The 16,394-nt window shown below is 33.2% G+C and overlaps 1 protein-coding gene across 1 annotated transcript; it reads left to right on the top strand.

Moving 5' to 3' along the window:
* The first annotated feature begins 521 nt into the window (after nucleotides 1–521).
* Nucleotides 522–15,967, top strand: LOC124363184 (polyprenol reductase-like). The gene is made up of 6 exons (XM_046818333.1): nucleotides 522–1,088; nucleotides 2,905–3,053; nucleotides 6,623–6,820; nucleotides 9,085–9,216; nucleotides 11,509–11,672; nucleotides 15,218–15,967. The coding sequence occupies exons 1-6, from the start codon at nucleotides 901–903 to the stop codon at nucleotides 15,308–15,310; spliced, it is 924 nt and encodes a 307-aa protein (XP_046674289.1). The 5' UTR covers nucleotides 522–900; the 3' UTR covers nucleotides 15,311–15,967.
* The last annotated feature ends 427 nt before the right edge of the window (nucleotides 15,968–16,394 follow it).

The following is a 16,394-nucleotide window of genomic DNA, read 5'->3' as shown; positions in this document are numbered from 1 at the left end:
GTAAATTCTGTTTATATTTACTTGATAATTAATTGCCATAACCATTAACAGATTCGGGCCAGACTAGGAATAATTTTAGTCATATAACATTTTAAGTTACAGAATTGAGCATTGTATTAAAGTGATAAAAATTGATAGTATATACTTGTACACGAAATTTAAAATTCTTAATATTTGATAAAAAGTATCCAGCCACTTTAAGAAGTGTCTAGTAACTACGGTATCTCATTCTTTTGCTTTCTACGCTTAAATTAAAAAAAATGAGAATCGGGATTTCTCATTTACAATAATCCGACTTTGGCCCATCTTTTTGTAGAAAATCTAAGTATTGATATATGAGACACAGAAAGCTTTCTCAGCAAATAGAGTTTATATATATTTAATGAAACAATCCGTATTTTGTCTCTGATCAGTTTTATATTCAACAGCTTTTTGTTACTTTTCTCTATATCTGTACTAATTTACTAAAAAAACAGCTGTCATCTCAGCTGATAATGGCGGTTTTGTTTTTGTGTACATCATGGCGTAAAGTTGTGTGATTTAAAACTGTTAACCTTTTTATGCATTTCAGTTATATTAATTAATCAATTTGGTTTGATTACTTAGTTATATTTATGCAATTATATTAATACTTGATTGATTTATTAATTTTAAATGTATAACTTGAATGCATTACACTTACTAGTTTTATGCTATAAATCAGAATCAGTCACATAACCTAGGATTCTATGTTTTATATCAAAATGAAGGTGAGAAGTAGGTAATGGAAAGTGAAAGTGAAGTGCTTTCTCCTGATGCACGGCAATTGAGAAAGCTAGTCATTTGACAGATAGTGTTCACTTTATACCAATGTGTATGTTGGTAACTTTAGCTTATATATAACATAAAGTTAGCTCAAGTATGGAACTAAACTTATTAAAGATAGGCTTTACTCTTATGACTCTGTTTATTGTTGTCATTGGAGGGTTTATTAATAATTTTGAGAAATGTTTACCTACTTTTATTGCTCAAACATTCAGGTATGGAAAATTCGCTTACAAAGGTGAACCTTCATCTTTGAGATTTATTATCTTGGAGGTACCCAAAAGGTAAGATCATTATCTTTTATTTTAAACATAGAGGGTTATATTTAAAATAACCTGCTTACAATAAAATCTCTTGTGGTTGACCATAAAAGTGGATAAACATTATGTAATTTGTAGGAATACAACTTGTGATAGGAGATATTTTAAAGCCGTAAATTGAAGGAAAATTAGTAATCCACCACATGTCTAGACAATACACATTCTTTGTCTTGATTAAGCATATTTGGTGGCTGGTTCGATAAGTTCGGGCTGCAGTATAATAAGTGGCCACCACGATAATTGAATTGGTAAACAGATTATTGATACAAATTTCTTACAAACAATACTAAAACATTCCTATCATATTTATTTACCATTAAAATTGTTGTAGGTTTTGTATTAAATAACAGTATTGTTTAAAAATAATTCCAAAAAAGTAAAATCATTTCTGTGGTATTTATGTGTTATTTGGGTAACAAGCGTCAAGTTTATCCCTTCATAATACTTTTGACAGTCCATCTATAGTTAGAAGTAAGTGTTACACTGATTTGTTTGTTACTTTTAATAGATACACATTAGATAGTTTGTAATAAATCATTTAATTATTACTTTTCTAGGTATAAAAGCATAGATATACTATACTAGCCGGTAATTTGAAATACCTACAGAAGTTACAAAGTAATTCGGTTCTAAATTATGTAGTATTATTATGATTAACAATATCATCAACGTGGGAACTCCTCTTATCTCTTCTAATATATTTCTTCACAAGATCTTAATATCTGTTAGTTTTTTACCCACTTTGTTTTCAAAATAATTACATATTTGCTGCCCTCTGTTCCCGATATGGCAATATTTCATGATCCAAACATTTAAATGTATGAATAAAAACCATGTATAATAAATTATAGTCACATCCTGCATGTTATTCTTTTATTAGACAGGTTTTTGTTAGTTACACAAAATTGTTATTTACCCTAAGTGTTTATAAAAGTACATATGGGAATTTGTCCACTTGGAACCTTCCACATAGTCTAAATTTTTTGTCAAATTATACAGTACTTGTAATGTGTTTTTTTACTGACAGTTTTATTTCCAGATAATTTAAAGTTGTATATTCTGAGACGCAGTTAGTCTATATGAAGAGGAATATAGGTACATAATTTTATCCTGAGAAAAGTTCTATTGCCATGACCCTGTTTTTTTACTTGTTGTGCCATGATAAAATATCGAACTTGTATTACCTAGATTCAGACTCTTCCTTATCCTACTTACCTAGAGATTATCTGGTTACCTACCTGGGTAAAGGAAAATCGTTTTTATTTGCTTGAGTTCATTTTTAAGTGTGACAAGATTTTGAACGTGTATTCTGTATATGTAGTTTACCTTTACATTATTATTCATGATTTTTTAATGAATTGTATTATGCATACTTTATTGAAGGATTAATAAATTAGTCATAATTTGCTCCTTGGTTAATATTGGTTTTAAATCTCAGACCATTTGATAAACAAGGCTTTTCCTTATAAAAAATAACAAGACCTACCTATCTCATATATCAGGTCAGTATAATCATCTATAGCCCTGTCTCCCTTCAAATAATTAGGCCTACCCGTTGAGGCATTTTTTGGTTCTTGGTGTGGGAATTGAACATATGAATTAAAAATTAAATTCCAATATTTCTAGTGTTACGCAATGGTGTTGCAAACTGTTTAAAATTAATTTTAGGTTTCAAAGGCGTAGAAAGAATTTACATTGGTAGACGATTTTTACAATTTATAATACTTCTCTCTAAAATACATCAAAAACATAACAAACGTTTAAAAATGTTTTATTTCAGATGGTTCAAACATTTCTACATTTTTTCGTCAATATGGTCTACATATGCTCTTATGTTGATGACCTACGTGTACATATTCGGAGGAGACATGCCTCATTATGTAAATGTGTGTTTGGATTTCTTAGGAACTTCACATCGAAGAGCTGGAGGTAAGTTGAAAAATTGTAATTCAGGCTATTTACAGATTTATGTTTCGTGCTCGAAATGCTATTGTGTTTATAACAATCTTATATAACTTGGCCATAAACCATAACAATTGAACAAAATTCTAAGAACAGAGATAGCCTATTGATGAGTTTTCATTTAGTTGAATTAGGAAAGTAGTATATTTTTGGTTTATGAAAAAAGAAATAAAATACATTAAAAAAATCTATGTACCTTCTTGTTTACCACAGTGATTTAGTTTTTCTACGGTTTTAAAGAAACTGTGTTGAGGATAAATCTCATCAAATTGCATCTTTTGAGGTGGCTGGTAAGGCAAACCATTTAATACGAGGTGTGATCAAAAAGTTCCAGGACTATTTATATACTATGGGAATGCAATGTCTCACAGCGATGCGGTTGGCAGCATTGTATTCCCTGACTCAACAGTAACACAGTTGTGTTTGCAGATCAATCATAACATCTCTGAAAGTAACATTAACACAGTTTGTTTGAGATACAACAACACATACATACATACATACATTTTGTTTTATAGAGTTTGGCTATTTTTTTGTTTAATGAAAATGAATGTGAAAGAAGAGCAACGTGTTTGTGTGAAACTGAACAAAACGTTTTCTGAAACCTTTTTCATGTTACAAGAGGCTTTTGGTGAAGAATGTCTAAGCCGATCATGCTGCCATCAGTGGTTCAAGAGGTTTAAAGATGGCCGATCATCCACAGACGACGATGCTCGTTCCGGACGCCCTTCAACGTCAATCAATGATGACAATGTTGCTAAAGTGAACGCTCTCGTACGATCAAACCGTCGACTAACAATCCGTGAAATGGCAGAAGAGTGTAACATTTCATTTGGGTCATGTCAGGAAATTTTAAAACTGAAAAACTTCAAATGTGTCGTGTTGCAGCAAAGTTTGTGCCTGTTGACTGAAGACCAAAAACAACACCGAATTCATGTTTCTGAGGGACTTCTTCAAAAGGCAAATGGCGACGAAAGCTTCTTGGATCATGTCATTACGGGAGACGAGACATGGGTTTTTGGTTACGATGTGGAAACAAAAGCCCAATCATCACAATGGACATCAAAAGGCTCTCCAAGACCCAAGAAAGCATGTCAAGTCAAATCAAATGTGAAGGTCATGCTTACGGTTTTCTTTGACTGTAAAGGTGTCGTCTACTATGAATTCCTTCCACAAGGTCAAACAATTAATCGTTTTGTTTATCTTGAAACCCTCAGAAAATTGCGTAATGTTGTGAGAAGAAAGAGACCTGAGCTGTGGCAAAGTGGTGATTGGGTCCTTCAAAGTGGTGAGAATGCTCCTGTTCACTCTGCATTAGTTATCTGTGACTTTTGTGTAAAAAAACGCAATGACTGTCATTCCACAGCCCCCCTACTCACCTGACCTGGCTCCAGCAGACTTTTTCTCTTCCCGAAGCTCAAGAGACCCCTGAAAGGACGAAGATTTCAAACAGTTGACGAAATTAAAGAAAAAACGACGGAGCTGCTAAACACCTTTACAAAAGAAGAGTTTTCTGGGGCCTTTGATCAGTGGAAACACCGGTGGGAAAAGTGTGTAGCTTCCCAAGGGGAGTACTTTGAAGGAGACAAATTCAAAGAACCTGTATGCTGTATGAATAAATTATTAAAAATTCATTCCTGGAACTTTTTGATCACATCTCGTATTTATCAGTTTTAATAATTTAAGCAACATTTTGTAAAAGATATTATGTTTGATGAAGCTTAAATACTATGGCTCATATTTTAGAATTAAATTTCAGCTTTTTAGTTGAAACATTTCATGTTATTATATAGATTTTGTAAACATAAATTAAGTTCTCTTTCAAATGTATTAGCCTATTTACATTCTGTGTTCTTATCTGCCTAAAAATAAAGACTTCATTTTATTATATTTTGTGTAGAAACATTATTTAATGTTTAATTGTAAAAATATTTTGCACAAACTATTAAAATATTTTCACTACATTTACATAAAATTTGCTGTATTAAAAAAATTACTGAACTAGGTATGGTACTAGTTTCCCATCAACAGTGAGAAAATTCAAAATCTCCATTTGGAACACAGTTTAATATGCACTATAACAATAGTCTACTCCATGAGACATTGATTTTTGAACTTAATGCACTAGTCTTGTTCATAAACATTTACAATCTAATTTAAACTCTTTATGTTGTCAAAAAGGAATTAGTACAAAATTTATACTATGGTATTAATCGAAGGGCTCTACTTTTGGAAATCTTTTCCTACCAGCAACTGAAAAAAACTACATTATTAGAAAGAACAGACCTTATTTGACTTACTGTGAAAATATTATGATGATCGGTTCTTGTTTTCTGCCTACCAAAAGGAAACTGTGTTGGCGAGGAGACCACTTTGTCCCCATCTACTATTATTTATTAGACCATATAAGTAGGTAAATACATTAATATGTATTATAAATATGAAAATGTACAATATGATCTGATGTTAGAAAAGTTGGACGATCTGAGACATGATCTGTGATGGGATAGTGCCGACCGGAAATGCCCTTGATCATCAGTCAAAAAAATCCCTCGAGCTAGTACCTAAATTCAAATTTAGATCACATCAGCTCTTAAAGATGACCTTTAACTTTGGTACTAATAGTAACATATTTATGATAATCTAATCTAAACTCACTTATATAGCCTAGTAACCAATAGTGGATAGAGACAGAGTGGTCTCCTTCTCCCGACATCGCTTCCTCTTGGGAGGCAGAAAACAAGAACCGATTGTTATAATGACATATAATTTTCACAGTAAGTCAAATTATGTTTTTTCTAAAAGTGTAAACTTTTTAGGTCCCCAGTAAGAAAAACACTTTTAAAAATAATGGCCTTTGGATAATACCAAAGTACCTCATAATTCAACGCCGATAGGTGCAATTACTTAGGAATAGTCGAATGTTAACAGGTTCAAGATCATTAAAAAGTTAAAATTATAAGATAAATTTTATTTCTCTGTATTGTGAAGTGATATTTAATTTAAGACCTGAAGATACTAATTGGTAGAGGATATATGTTAGTACGCTGAAGTGTTGCTTGAAAGAAATCGAGCAAATAACAAATCAATTGTCTATTTCTTTTCAATTAAGCATATAGGTAGTTAAATTGATTTTTTTGTCAAATCTAAAAATCTATGCTGGTGCTCCAAGCAACAAGCTAACTAAAATTTGAATTACCGTCCAGCTTCGGCTAATTCGTTTTGTACATAATACTGTATGCCAGTGAGTTGATTTATTCATTTATTCATTATTCATTTGTAACGAACCCAAGACATGTGTCAATATTTTGCAGGTTCCACTAGTTAAAAATTATGTACATGCTAGTTGTTAGTTATGCTAATTCTTCATTCTTTTCATCTGAACATGACTAACTGAAGACAAAATGTTGTCTTCATTATTATTAGATGTTTTAAAATGTTAGACAAAATGTTGGTTTATGTAATTTTTAGAAAGAAACTAGCGTAAAAATGACATTTTTATACCATTCTTATGTTGCCGTATTTGTGTGTTTTAGTGAGTGCAATATCAGCATTTATTGCCTTGATATTACTGACGCTTCAAAGCTGGAGGCGTTTCTATGAGACATTTTTTGTGAGTGTGTTTTCTGACTCGAACATAAACATCGCACACTATATGGTTGGCTACATACATTACTTCGGTGCTGTGGCGGCCGTACTCGTGGAGGCACCTGGTCTCACTCCTCTCTCTATCGGTAAGTTACACACTCTATTGTACAGATAACATTAGTTGTGTGTTGTACAGGTTTATAGTGCATTCATTTTGAAACTGTCCACATACAGTGTTTATAAAGGTTTAGAAGTAACTTACTTTGTTTGTTGATCTTGGCCTTTACCTTAGGAAATTTGAATTAGGTTAGTTTATTGTAATCCAAAACTCTTTCCTCCCATCTTAAATTATCAACATTGTTGAGTAATGCCAATTGACTCCTCATTACAAAATTATAAATTTGAAACAAATCCGTACTTAATTCGGACCATTTGTTTGTCTGCTAAATTTTTCGTATTTTGTACAAAGAAATGATTGCCAATAAACTAAAAGTGTATAAAAAATATTTTAGGAGGCAATAATGTTAAGGGGACTGTTACTCAAAAAATAAATAATATAATAATTGTCCTTATTTTTCTTTGGAATGTACTGATTTCATTGCAGTAATTTGTTTTTTCCTATGATTACTATAAGTTGGTAAAAAAAATATTATTGAAACCCTTGCATGTCATTTTTCAACACTAACTGAACATCAGTCATGTTCCACTAACTAACACTTTCATATATTTCACCCCGCATCATTGTTTTGCTGTATTTAACTTTTTATGTTGGCTATACTGTCCAGCATCTTTATTTCAGGTTACTATTATTGTTACTACTGTCAAAAGAGAATGGGAAAGCGGCTTTTAAAATTAAAATCTGTCTCGGGTAAAGTAAAACTTGAGGATGGTAAGGGATTAGGTGGGCAGGGTAGGCTAAGTGAGTCTAATATTCAAAAACTGCTATTATGGCCTGGCCATAAGGCAAAATGTGCAGAGTGTTGAAGAGATGAGAAAGGCAATATGGGCAGTGTACTTTCACACGATGTCATCAAATGATAAACCTACTCATCAGCTATGCCCTAAAGACAATGAGACATGGTGTAAATATAACCTGAGTTTACTGACCAATGAAATGTATGACCATGATAAACATTTTCACATCCCTGAGTGTGTTGTGAGTTTTATAAAACTCATATTCAAAGACCTTTCAGAAACCAAACTGTTGGAGCATTGTTTGAAAGGGAAAACTCAAAACCAAAATGAGTCATTGAATAGTGTAATTTGGTCCCTAATACCAAAAAGAACTTTTGTAACTCTGCCTACCCTTAAATTTGGTGTTTACTCTGCAGTTTGTAGCTTTAATGACGGCTTTTCTAGTAAATTACAAGTTTTGGAAGCATTAAACCAGGGAAAAATTTTGTAAAAGCGATGCAGCGCCTAGAAATAGTGCGAGTGAAGGAAGCTCAAGAACTAGAAAAGAAAATAAGGAACAAGAGAGCTTTGAAAAGAAAACGCCTTGAAGACATGTTTACACAAAGTGAAGACCCAGATAATCCATCCTACAGCTCAGGAAACTACTAGGCTATTGTAGTTAAAGACATTTTCTTCGATTCCCGTAAGTTGGTTTTTTCTATTTAGATGCAAGTTTTCTCAGCCATTTATGAACTTAGACCTCTCAAATTGTCAATACTTGTACTTTGTACTATAATCTAAGTCCTGACCAAAGGGTTTTACAAAATAAAAAGTATTATCTTAGAAATAAAATATTTTTTGTGTTTTTTTTTTAGTTTTAAAAAGGTGAAGTTTTTAAAATTAGTTTTTTAATACTAAAAGATGATAAATTGTAATTTTGGTTGGACATGGACTATAAAAAGATGTGCTTTAAAAGACAAAAAAAAATCAAAGCTCTATCATGACTCATTATTTTAGAAACCTGCATTAAGTTTATATGAACTAGATAGGCGGTAACAGTCCCCTTAAAATTCTTTCTGTACAAATTAAATCAATGTGTAAATTATGAAGTTTTATAATTTTTGACAAATCCTTTTTGTATAAAGTTTGTTACTGACAATGGATGATTTGAAAGACAAACCAGATTTCAGATATTTGACATTGTTATATGTTAAAAATATAACGTGATATTTTGTAACGTACAAACCAGATAAACCAGATTCAGATATTTGACATTGTTATATGTTAAAAATATAACGTGATATTTTGTAACGTACAACTCCCATGTTTAAATGTCCGAAATCTTGATTTGAAAAATGTAGCATGTAAAATGCAAATGTGAGCAACCTGCTAGTAAATTCAACTATTAATTTTGTAGGGTTAAGATGGAAGAATCTGCGAAAGCACGACAATGTTTCTAACCTCAATACTAAAAATATACAAGTAATGAGGAGGTAGGCGTACATGTGTGTTTCAGAACACAAAGCTGTCGTCAGCCTGAGTGACATTCGCTGGACAGATGCGCTGGGCTCGGCTCTGTTCCTGTGGGCGTTTGTCCACCAGTTCCGAGCTGCTGTCATTTTAGCCAACCTCAGAAAAAATAAGAAAGGTAAGTATTAGTTTCTGTTTTCAATACATGGATTGTTACTATCTTTTACCAGCAGCTCCATACAAAACTTTCAAAATCAATGTCCTTATACTATTTAGTAAAAGTATTTATGATGTAATATGACAAACGCAAGTAGACATCTAGTAGATACTATTTAAGTATTAATGGTTAAGATTATTAGAGTTCACTGACTCGTATTATTGTCCATGTGTGTGCATTTTTGGTTCAAATTAATTAAATTTTCAACGTCACAGCTAAGTGTGTCTTGTTACCCTTATCTAGAAAATACAAATACACAGGTCTTAGAAACCTACTTATTGTAAAACCTACTTAGATTAAAGGTTAGGTGGTAACCTACTCGGGTTATCTACTAGCGTTTACTTCAACCCTTGTCATATATTTCCGGTACCATAGTAAAGTTTGCCTTGTTCTCCAGACGAGGAGCCTATTACGGCCTAGGAGAAAATAACTACTTCTTATCTACTTCTGATATAAGGGGGAAATCCGTATTAAGTTCATGCAACATTCCAAAATAGTCGTTTATAAGGTAATACGTTATAGAAGTCATGTTATTGCCATATCACAACGTTAAAGAAGCCCACTAATTTGGAAATTACCTACCTTATGTGAAAACATTTACAGCTTTATTTGTTAAAGTTGGTTTTATAACAGTATTACAAAACCAACCAGTGTTTTATCATATTATTTACAATGATGTGTTAAATTTATCACTAGCACAATCTGGAGTAAAATTTAGATTTGTTCTATTTGCTACCCGAATTACATTACTTATCAAGTACTTTTCTTTTTCCTAAATAATTGATAACACAAAATAGTAAATAAGCCTTACAATTCATTGCAATGCACAGTTTTTTTATCAATGGTAGATACCTGCAAAATATTGTTCATAAAGTAATATACATCTTGTGTCATGTATATAGTGTTTGTGCCTTTCAAAAGAATAAAGAGTATATTATAACTAGCTCCTCCTTCAATTTAATATAGTTTAAATAGAACAAGAAAATATTATTTGAATAGATGTAGTGGTGTAACTAGGACTTCTTTGGGGGGGAGGCAGGTATCCATGTAACCGAAGAACATACCACACTATGGAATCTGACATAAATCTAATTTTAAAGATTATGACCTCACCGAGTCATAATAATTCCAGCTGCTCATGGTGCAATTGTACCCTATTAATTCACTACACCGGCTAGGAACATGTGTTCACAGCTCCTGTAGTTTTTGGTATTATTTTATTATTTATTATCCAACCCTAATAATGTAAATATTTAAACAAATAAATTATAAAATACCAGGGAGGGGGCAGACGGATAAGCACATGTAAATGGGTGCAGAGCGTCAGCTGTTGGTTGGGCAGAAACAGTCTCAATCTGCACCAACAAACATCAGACACAAACAGGTCATCTACACCAGACTCACCACGACTACCATCACTGTGTTCACTCAGAACAGTGTTGCCAACAAAATCAATATCACTACACATTTCAAAATCAGTTTCAATGTCTGTTGTGAAGTGCACGAATTGAACCGGACATGTTTTCCACTCAAGTAATCACAATTTCGCAACAAAAACATTATTACAGAAAGGTATAGGAAAAAGCAAGAGTCTCCTTATAGCGAAACAATTGCAATACTATAGCATATTGCCACTAGAACGTATCAGTTGACAGAAGAAGATTGTAAAGCAGTACAAGTTGATTTCAGTTGTGCATTCCACAGAGGCGCTGAGTCATCCAAGTCAGTTCAAGTCTTGTGTGCGGGAGAGGGTTAAAATAAAACAATATTAAAATTAAATTTCAAATTACGCCAAACACTACCTACATGAAAATCTCCTACATCCACACATAAAATACAATGTACAATACAAACTGAGATACAGTTCTTTTTGCTCTGTTTAGTATAGTTTTTATTAGTTATATTTTTGGCCATAGGGGACTGACTTGTATTGAAATTTTGCTAGCGTTGTTCTGCTGGTATGTATTCAAATTGGGTACTGTCAAAAATTTATCTAAGTTCCAACAATTGCTCTTTATTGTTTATAGGTTATTAATATTTTGCTAAATAATTGCAGAAATATATATTTGAATTAACTATGATTGAATTTTGAATGTCAAATCTTGATTAAGATATTAAAAATGTTAGTGGCCAAATATTACAGTAAGTCTTTTTAGGCAGTTTTTTTACAAATGTTATATCAGCAAAGTTTAAGCAGCATGATAAATTGTTACACATGCTGAAGTTTAATTAGAGCGGAATGATAATGTACAGGAGATGTGGTCAGCATGAGACACAACATACCTAGTGGGGACTGGTTTGAACTGGTTTCCTGCCCACACCTGCTCAGTGAGGCCCTCATGTATCTAGGGCTGGGCCTGGTGCTGCTGGGCAACTACACTTGGCCCTTCGTCTTCTTCTGGGTCCTGTCCAACCAGGTCAGTTGTCAGGTATAGATTTAACAGAAACTGTAAGCTTGGAGTGTAGTAATAAACTACGAGTTGTGTATTTATTGTTAGGGAAATTAATTCCAATGCGATTTCCAGCATCCTAAGCATGCTATTGTTGAGTTAAGCTGTACTTTACCTTCCACTCAGTGCAGCATCTGAGATCTGACACGATCTCACAGTTGGCTCCTTGAATTTGTAGTCCATGGCCATCTGAAGAAATCCAGCAAGACCGAAGCAGTACTCTGCTATGATTTCATAATTCAAAATGTACTCTCGGCAACGTGATAAGAGTTCTTAGTTGCTTTCGTGCTGCATCGTTTCAACATCTAGACCACAAAATGGATACTATGTCTGGATTTACTAGCAGAAATCCAGGGTAATCTAGATGAAGACATGTTTTCATTGTCTCATCAGGTACACAAAATTCTTCTCAAATCATGGCTATTACTAAGTACTATTGTTGAGATACTCTACTGTTTCAGTCTAACTGACAGATGCGGACTTCAGATTGTAAATGCTGCACTAAGTGGAAGGTGAAGTAGAGCTAAACTGGACATTGGCATTGAATCAAGCCCCCTCACCATAGAGTGTGTTGTTGTTAAAAAAATATTAACTCTTTAACAGATTGAGATACGTAAGCACTTTTCTTAACCCTGCGTTAGTCACGCTCCGCCTGGAACGTAGTTGCTCGCGCACGGTCTGTGAGACCATGTTTGAGTAATCCATAGAAAACACTGGTTAAAATTGAAAACAGCTCATAAATTATAAAATCTTTATTTATAATGTATTTATAAAACATATAAGTGAATAATTTATGAATAGTTTAAATGTTCTTATATAAATGTAATTGAAATTGATGTGTACTTCAACTTACATTACAAAATTAAAATTTCTATATCCAATATAAATAAAATAGTAAAAAAACATTATTTAAAAATACTAATAGAAGTTAATAAATAAAACATAATCGTAGAATGTTTCAGAATACTGAGTACAGTAACAATATTTTTTATAGGCTTAGGTAAGTTCAGTGAAGTAAATTTAAAAGTTGAAAATGATAAGACTGATTTAATCTGATTCATCAGTGTCCATGTTTTCTGGTCCATCTATTGGGCGGTTTAGACACAACCTTAGGCCCGTATACTCGCTGCAGATGTAGATTCTACAACATGCACTTCTTACCTATTTTGTTTTCCTATTATATGATAGTATATGTTTTCCTATTTTGTTTCCAAGTACATAGCGAACATCATCTATGACTTGTTCCTTCCTCCAGAGCTTCTCCTAGATGAGGAGCTGACGCCCCGGCAAGGGCTCTAACTTGGTCTGAGGTTGGCGAGGAAGGTTGGTCAATGTCGCTCTGACTTTCAAGAGGTCCATACACAACCCGGCTGAGAGTTTTGAGATAAGATCTTCTTATTACTTCATTCCGTGTATTTGATCTCAAAATGATGAAACTATTGACTCCTCCAATGTTCAGCATTGCAAAGAAAACAATGAGAGGTCACCGATTAGTCATTCTAGCCACTGAATAAGTTGCCTTCATTTCATCGAGGGTATCTACGCCTCCCTTCATAGTGTTATAGAGGGTCAATATTTCTGGCTTTTGGGCATCCCCAGATGATTCATCGATTCTATCATAAAAATGCATGGACGAGAGAAGGAGAACATTTCTATTCTTTTTTGCTACATATGATACAAGTGTCATGTCGTCACCAAAGGCAAACAGGCTTGTCTGATGAGGCCTTTGCTTAGTTTCTACAAATAAAGAAGGTACCTCTCTCTTATTTTTCCTTAAAGCACCGACAAGTGATAATCTATGATTCTTCAGTTCCTTTCCTAAAGGAATGGAAGTGAACCAGTTGTACACAGTGACATTTGTTTCTGTCCCGAGATAGGTTGAATTAAACGAAGAACCAATTCAGATGGTGAATTGTTAACTTGTGGGACTGTTTGGCCCCATAGATCTCCATATTTACAGCATAGCAAACTCTAGCGTCCGCCAAGGCAAGCATCTTGATACCATATCTGGCTGGCTTCGACTAAACTCGTCACCAGCAAACTCTAGCGTCCGCCAAGGCAAGCATCTTGATACCATATCTGGCTGGCTTCGACTAAACTCGTCACCAATAAAGTCATTTTCACTTGGAACTTAACGCAGAAGTTGGAGAATTCGTTCTTCTTCTTTCGGATCCATTTTCAAAAATGTATATGCAAGGAATATTTTTTTATTAATCGCAAACACTTACAGTCACGCACGGTCTCGAATACCGGGGTAGCGGCTACACAGATAGGCGCGCCGGAATGGCAGAACAGGTCGTAAACAAAACCCCTCTGTTGCCTACAAGGTAACACCAAACACTGCTTTTACACCATGAAGTGGGGGAGGGGATTCTAGAACTCAGCTAGACAAAAGCACGTTGCATGTTGCCAACTCCAACAAGAATAGCATAAAACATTCTCGCGTAGCGGAATCAAGGACCGTGTGCGACCAACGCAGGGTTAACTGTGAGCCTTTGGCATGGCATGATTGAAAGGCTGTGGTTCCTTCAGCACGGGCTAGTGTTGGGAAATCTGTGATGCTTTTTTTAAAATTTGTTTTATAAATAAATACTATCAGTAAATTGTAGCATAAATAATAACACACAAACCAAGTTATTGAATTATGACACTAGTGAATCTTTTGTTCAATTTAAAATTAATATTGTACATTTTGTAGATGTATTGTATTGTACAAAAGATTGGACTTAGGCCTAAAAGAACCTTTTCACTGCTTCAAAGTGGCAGGATATTCTTATTCTGAATGGTAAGTTTGGGGATAAGGCCCTCCGTTGAGATCGAGTGGGATCCCCTTATAGCAACTGCCTTTAACACAAGGAAGTCTTACCAACTCCAACAGCCATCCTCTTCAGTAGACTAGACCTATCAATCTACCCTTGCACCCCAATATCTCGACATCTGTGGTTAGTGATGTGCTGCTCCTGGACATCCTTAAAATTGCCCAGATTTAAGTGATATATCAGTTTTGCTGTATCCGGCGTAGGTTCAATTGTAAGATATAAACCAGCCAGAAGTAAACCCTCCTGGAGATAGTTTATCAATAGTCTTTGAGTTCATAACTAGTGCTAAACAACTGAGGTAAAAATGTCAAAAATAAATAATAATCAGTTGTATGTCAAAAAACACATCAACATGAAAGTATCGCTGACAGCACTAGGCTGGCTGAATTGCTCAGCAGTTAAAGGGTTAAGAACCAGCTTGTGGCAATTTGATTTTATAATCAGTAGAACATTGTAAAATACTTGTAAGGCCACATTTTTTGTTGTAATCTTATGGGAAGTTTAATTTAGAAATTGTATTTAATTTTAATGTGGTAGAATAAAAAAAAAACATCTAAAATCTATTTTAAATGTAATAAAAGTGGTAAGAAACATTGTAAGACAGATATTAGTTTTAACTTATAGAGCGCTAATTAAAAGTAAGTTTGTCTTTATTATTTTCAAGTAATTTCATCAATAGTTGTCTGTTTTCAGATGGAGACTGCCCTCCTGACTCACTGGTGGTATTTGTCTCATTTCAAAGAGTATCCCAAAGAACGTCATGCATTTATACCTTACGTACTATAGTTGACTGATCGTAGTAGTAGCAGAGAGGTCTTCAGTGGGTTACAGTTTATTTGATCGGGAAGACTGTATTCTACAATGGAGATATGTTGATTGAATGGTCACTTGTAGCCTATGTAATACTAGATAGATTGTTCACTGATATTGCCAAAGTTAATTTAAGAAAAAATGTTTTTTCTCATATAAACATGTATGCAAAATTCAACTACAGATTGAATAAAATAGTGCACACAGAACAGTTGAACAGTCTGATAAACTCTCATAATAAAAACGTTTACAATCATATAACTATTGTAGTCTATTAAACTTTTGAAAATGAATGGTATCATCGCCTTTAAAAAATTAAATTGGTTCCTTATACAAAGATTCAACACCTAATATTTTTATTTAGTCTTAGCCTTTTTGATAATTTTTTGAAGTGTTCCTAAGAAAACAAACGCTTAACTTCAAACTTTAAAATATATTATGCACAAAGAACTGTGAATTTATTTTAATAATAACGTATATATGTATATTTTTAGGAAAAGGATTTTACAAATACAATAATGAAAATAACACTGCAATATTGATACACAAGATAAATCTGTAAAATTGTAATTGATCTATTCAAGGCAGTATGAATATTTATTATGTTATTGTTCACTACTTACTATACTATTTTTTATATTTAGTTTAAGATATAAATTAAATGTAATATATTTTTTTATATGAAAATGTTAGTAAATAAGCTTGTTATATTTGCTCACAAAATAAATATAATTTGTGTTGATATACATTGTGTTTCAGTTCTAACATGACTGTGACTCTAATAAAATAGGTGTTCCAAATTTGTGCAAAAAACCTTTAAATATCACCTCCAGTCATAAAAAGGTAAAATATCAAATAATAGTTCATTAACTCCTAGTTACATTTTTTCTAGACTTTGTTAAAAATTCAAGTTCACTGATGAATCAAGTATCTAAATGATGGCCACCAAATTCAAGTTCACTGATGAATCAAGTATCTAAATGATGGCCACCATTGCAGGATTTAGGAGTTTGAGAAACTAAAAGAAATCACCAAGTATCAATGATTGAACGTATATAAA

This window comes from Homalodisca vitripennis, chromosome 5, assembly GCF_021130785.1.
Source record: "Homalodisca vitripennis isolate AUS2020 chromosome 5, UT_GWSS_2.1, whole genome shotgun sequence".
Lineage (NCBI taxonomy): Eukaryota > Metazoa > Arthropoda > Insecta > Hemiptera > Cicadellidae > Homalodisca > Homalodisca vitripennis.
The sequence above is the reverse complement of the archived record's forward strand: the minus strand, read 5'-3'. Positions and strand labels throughout refer to the sequence as shown.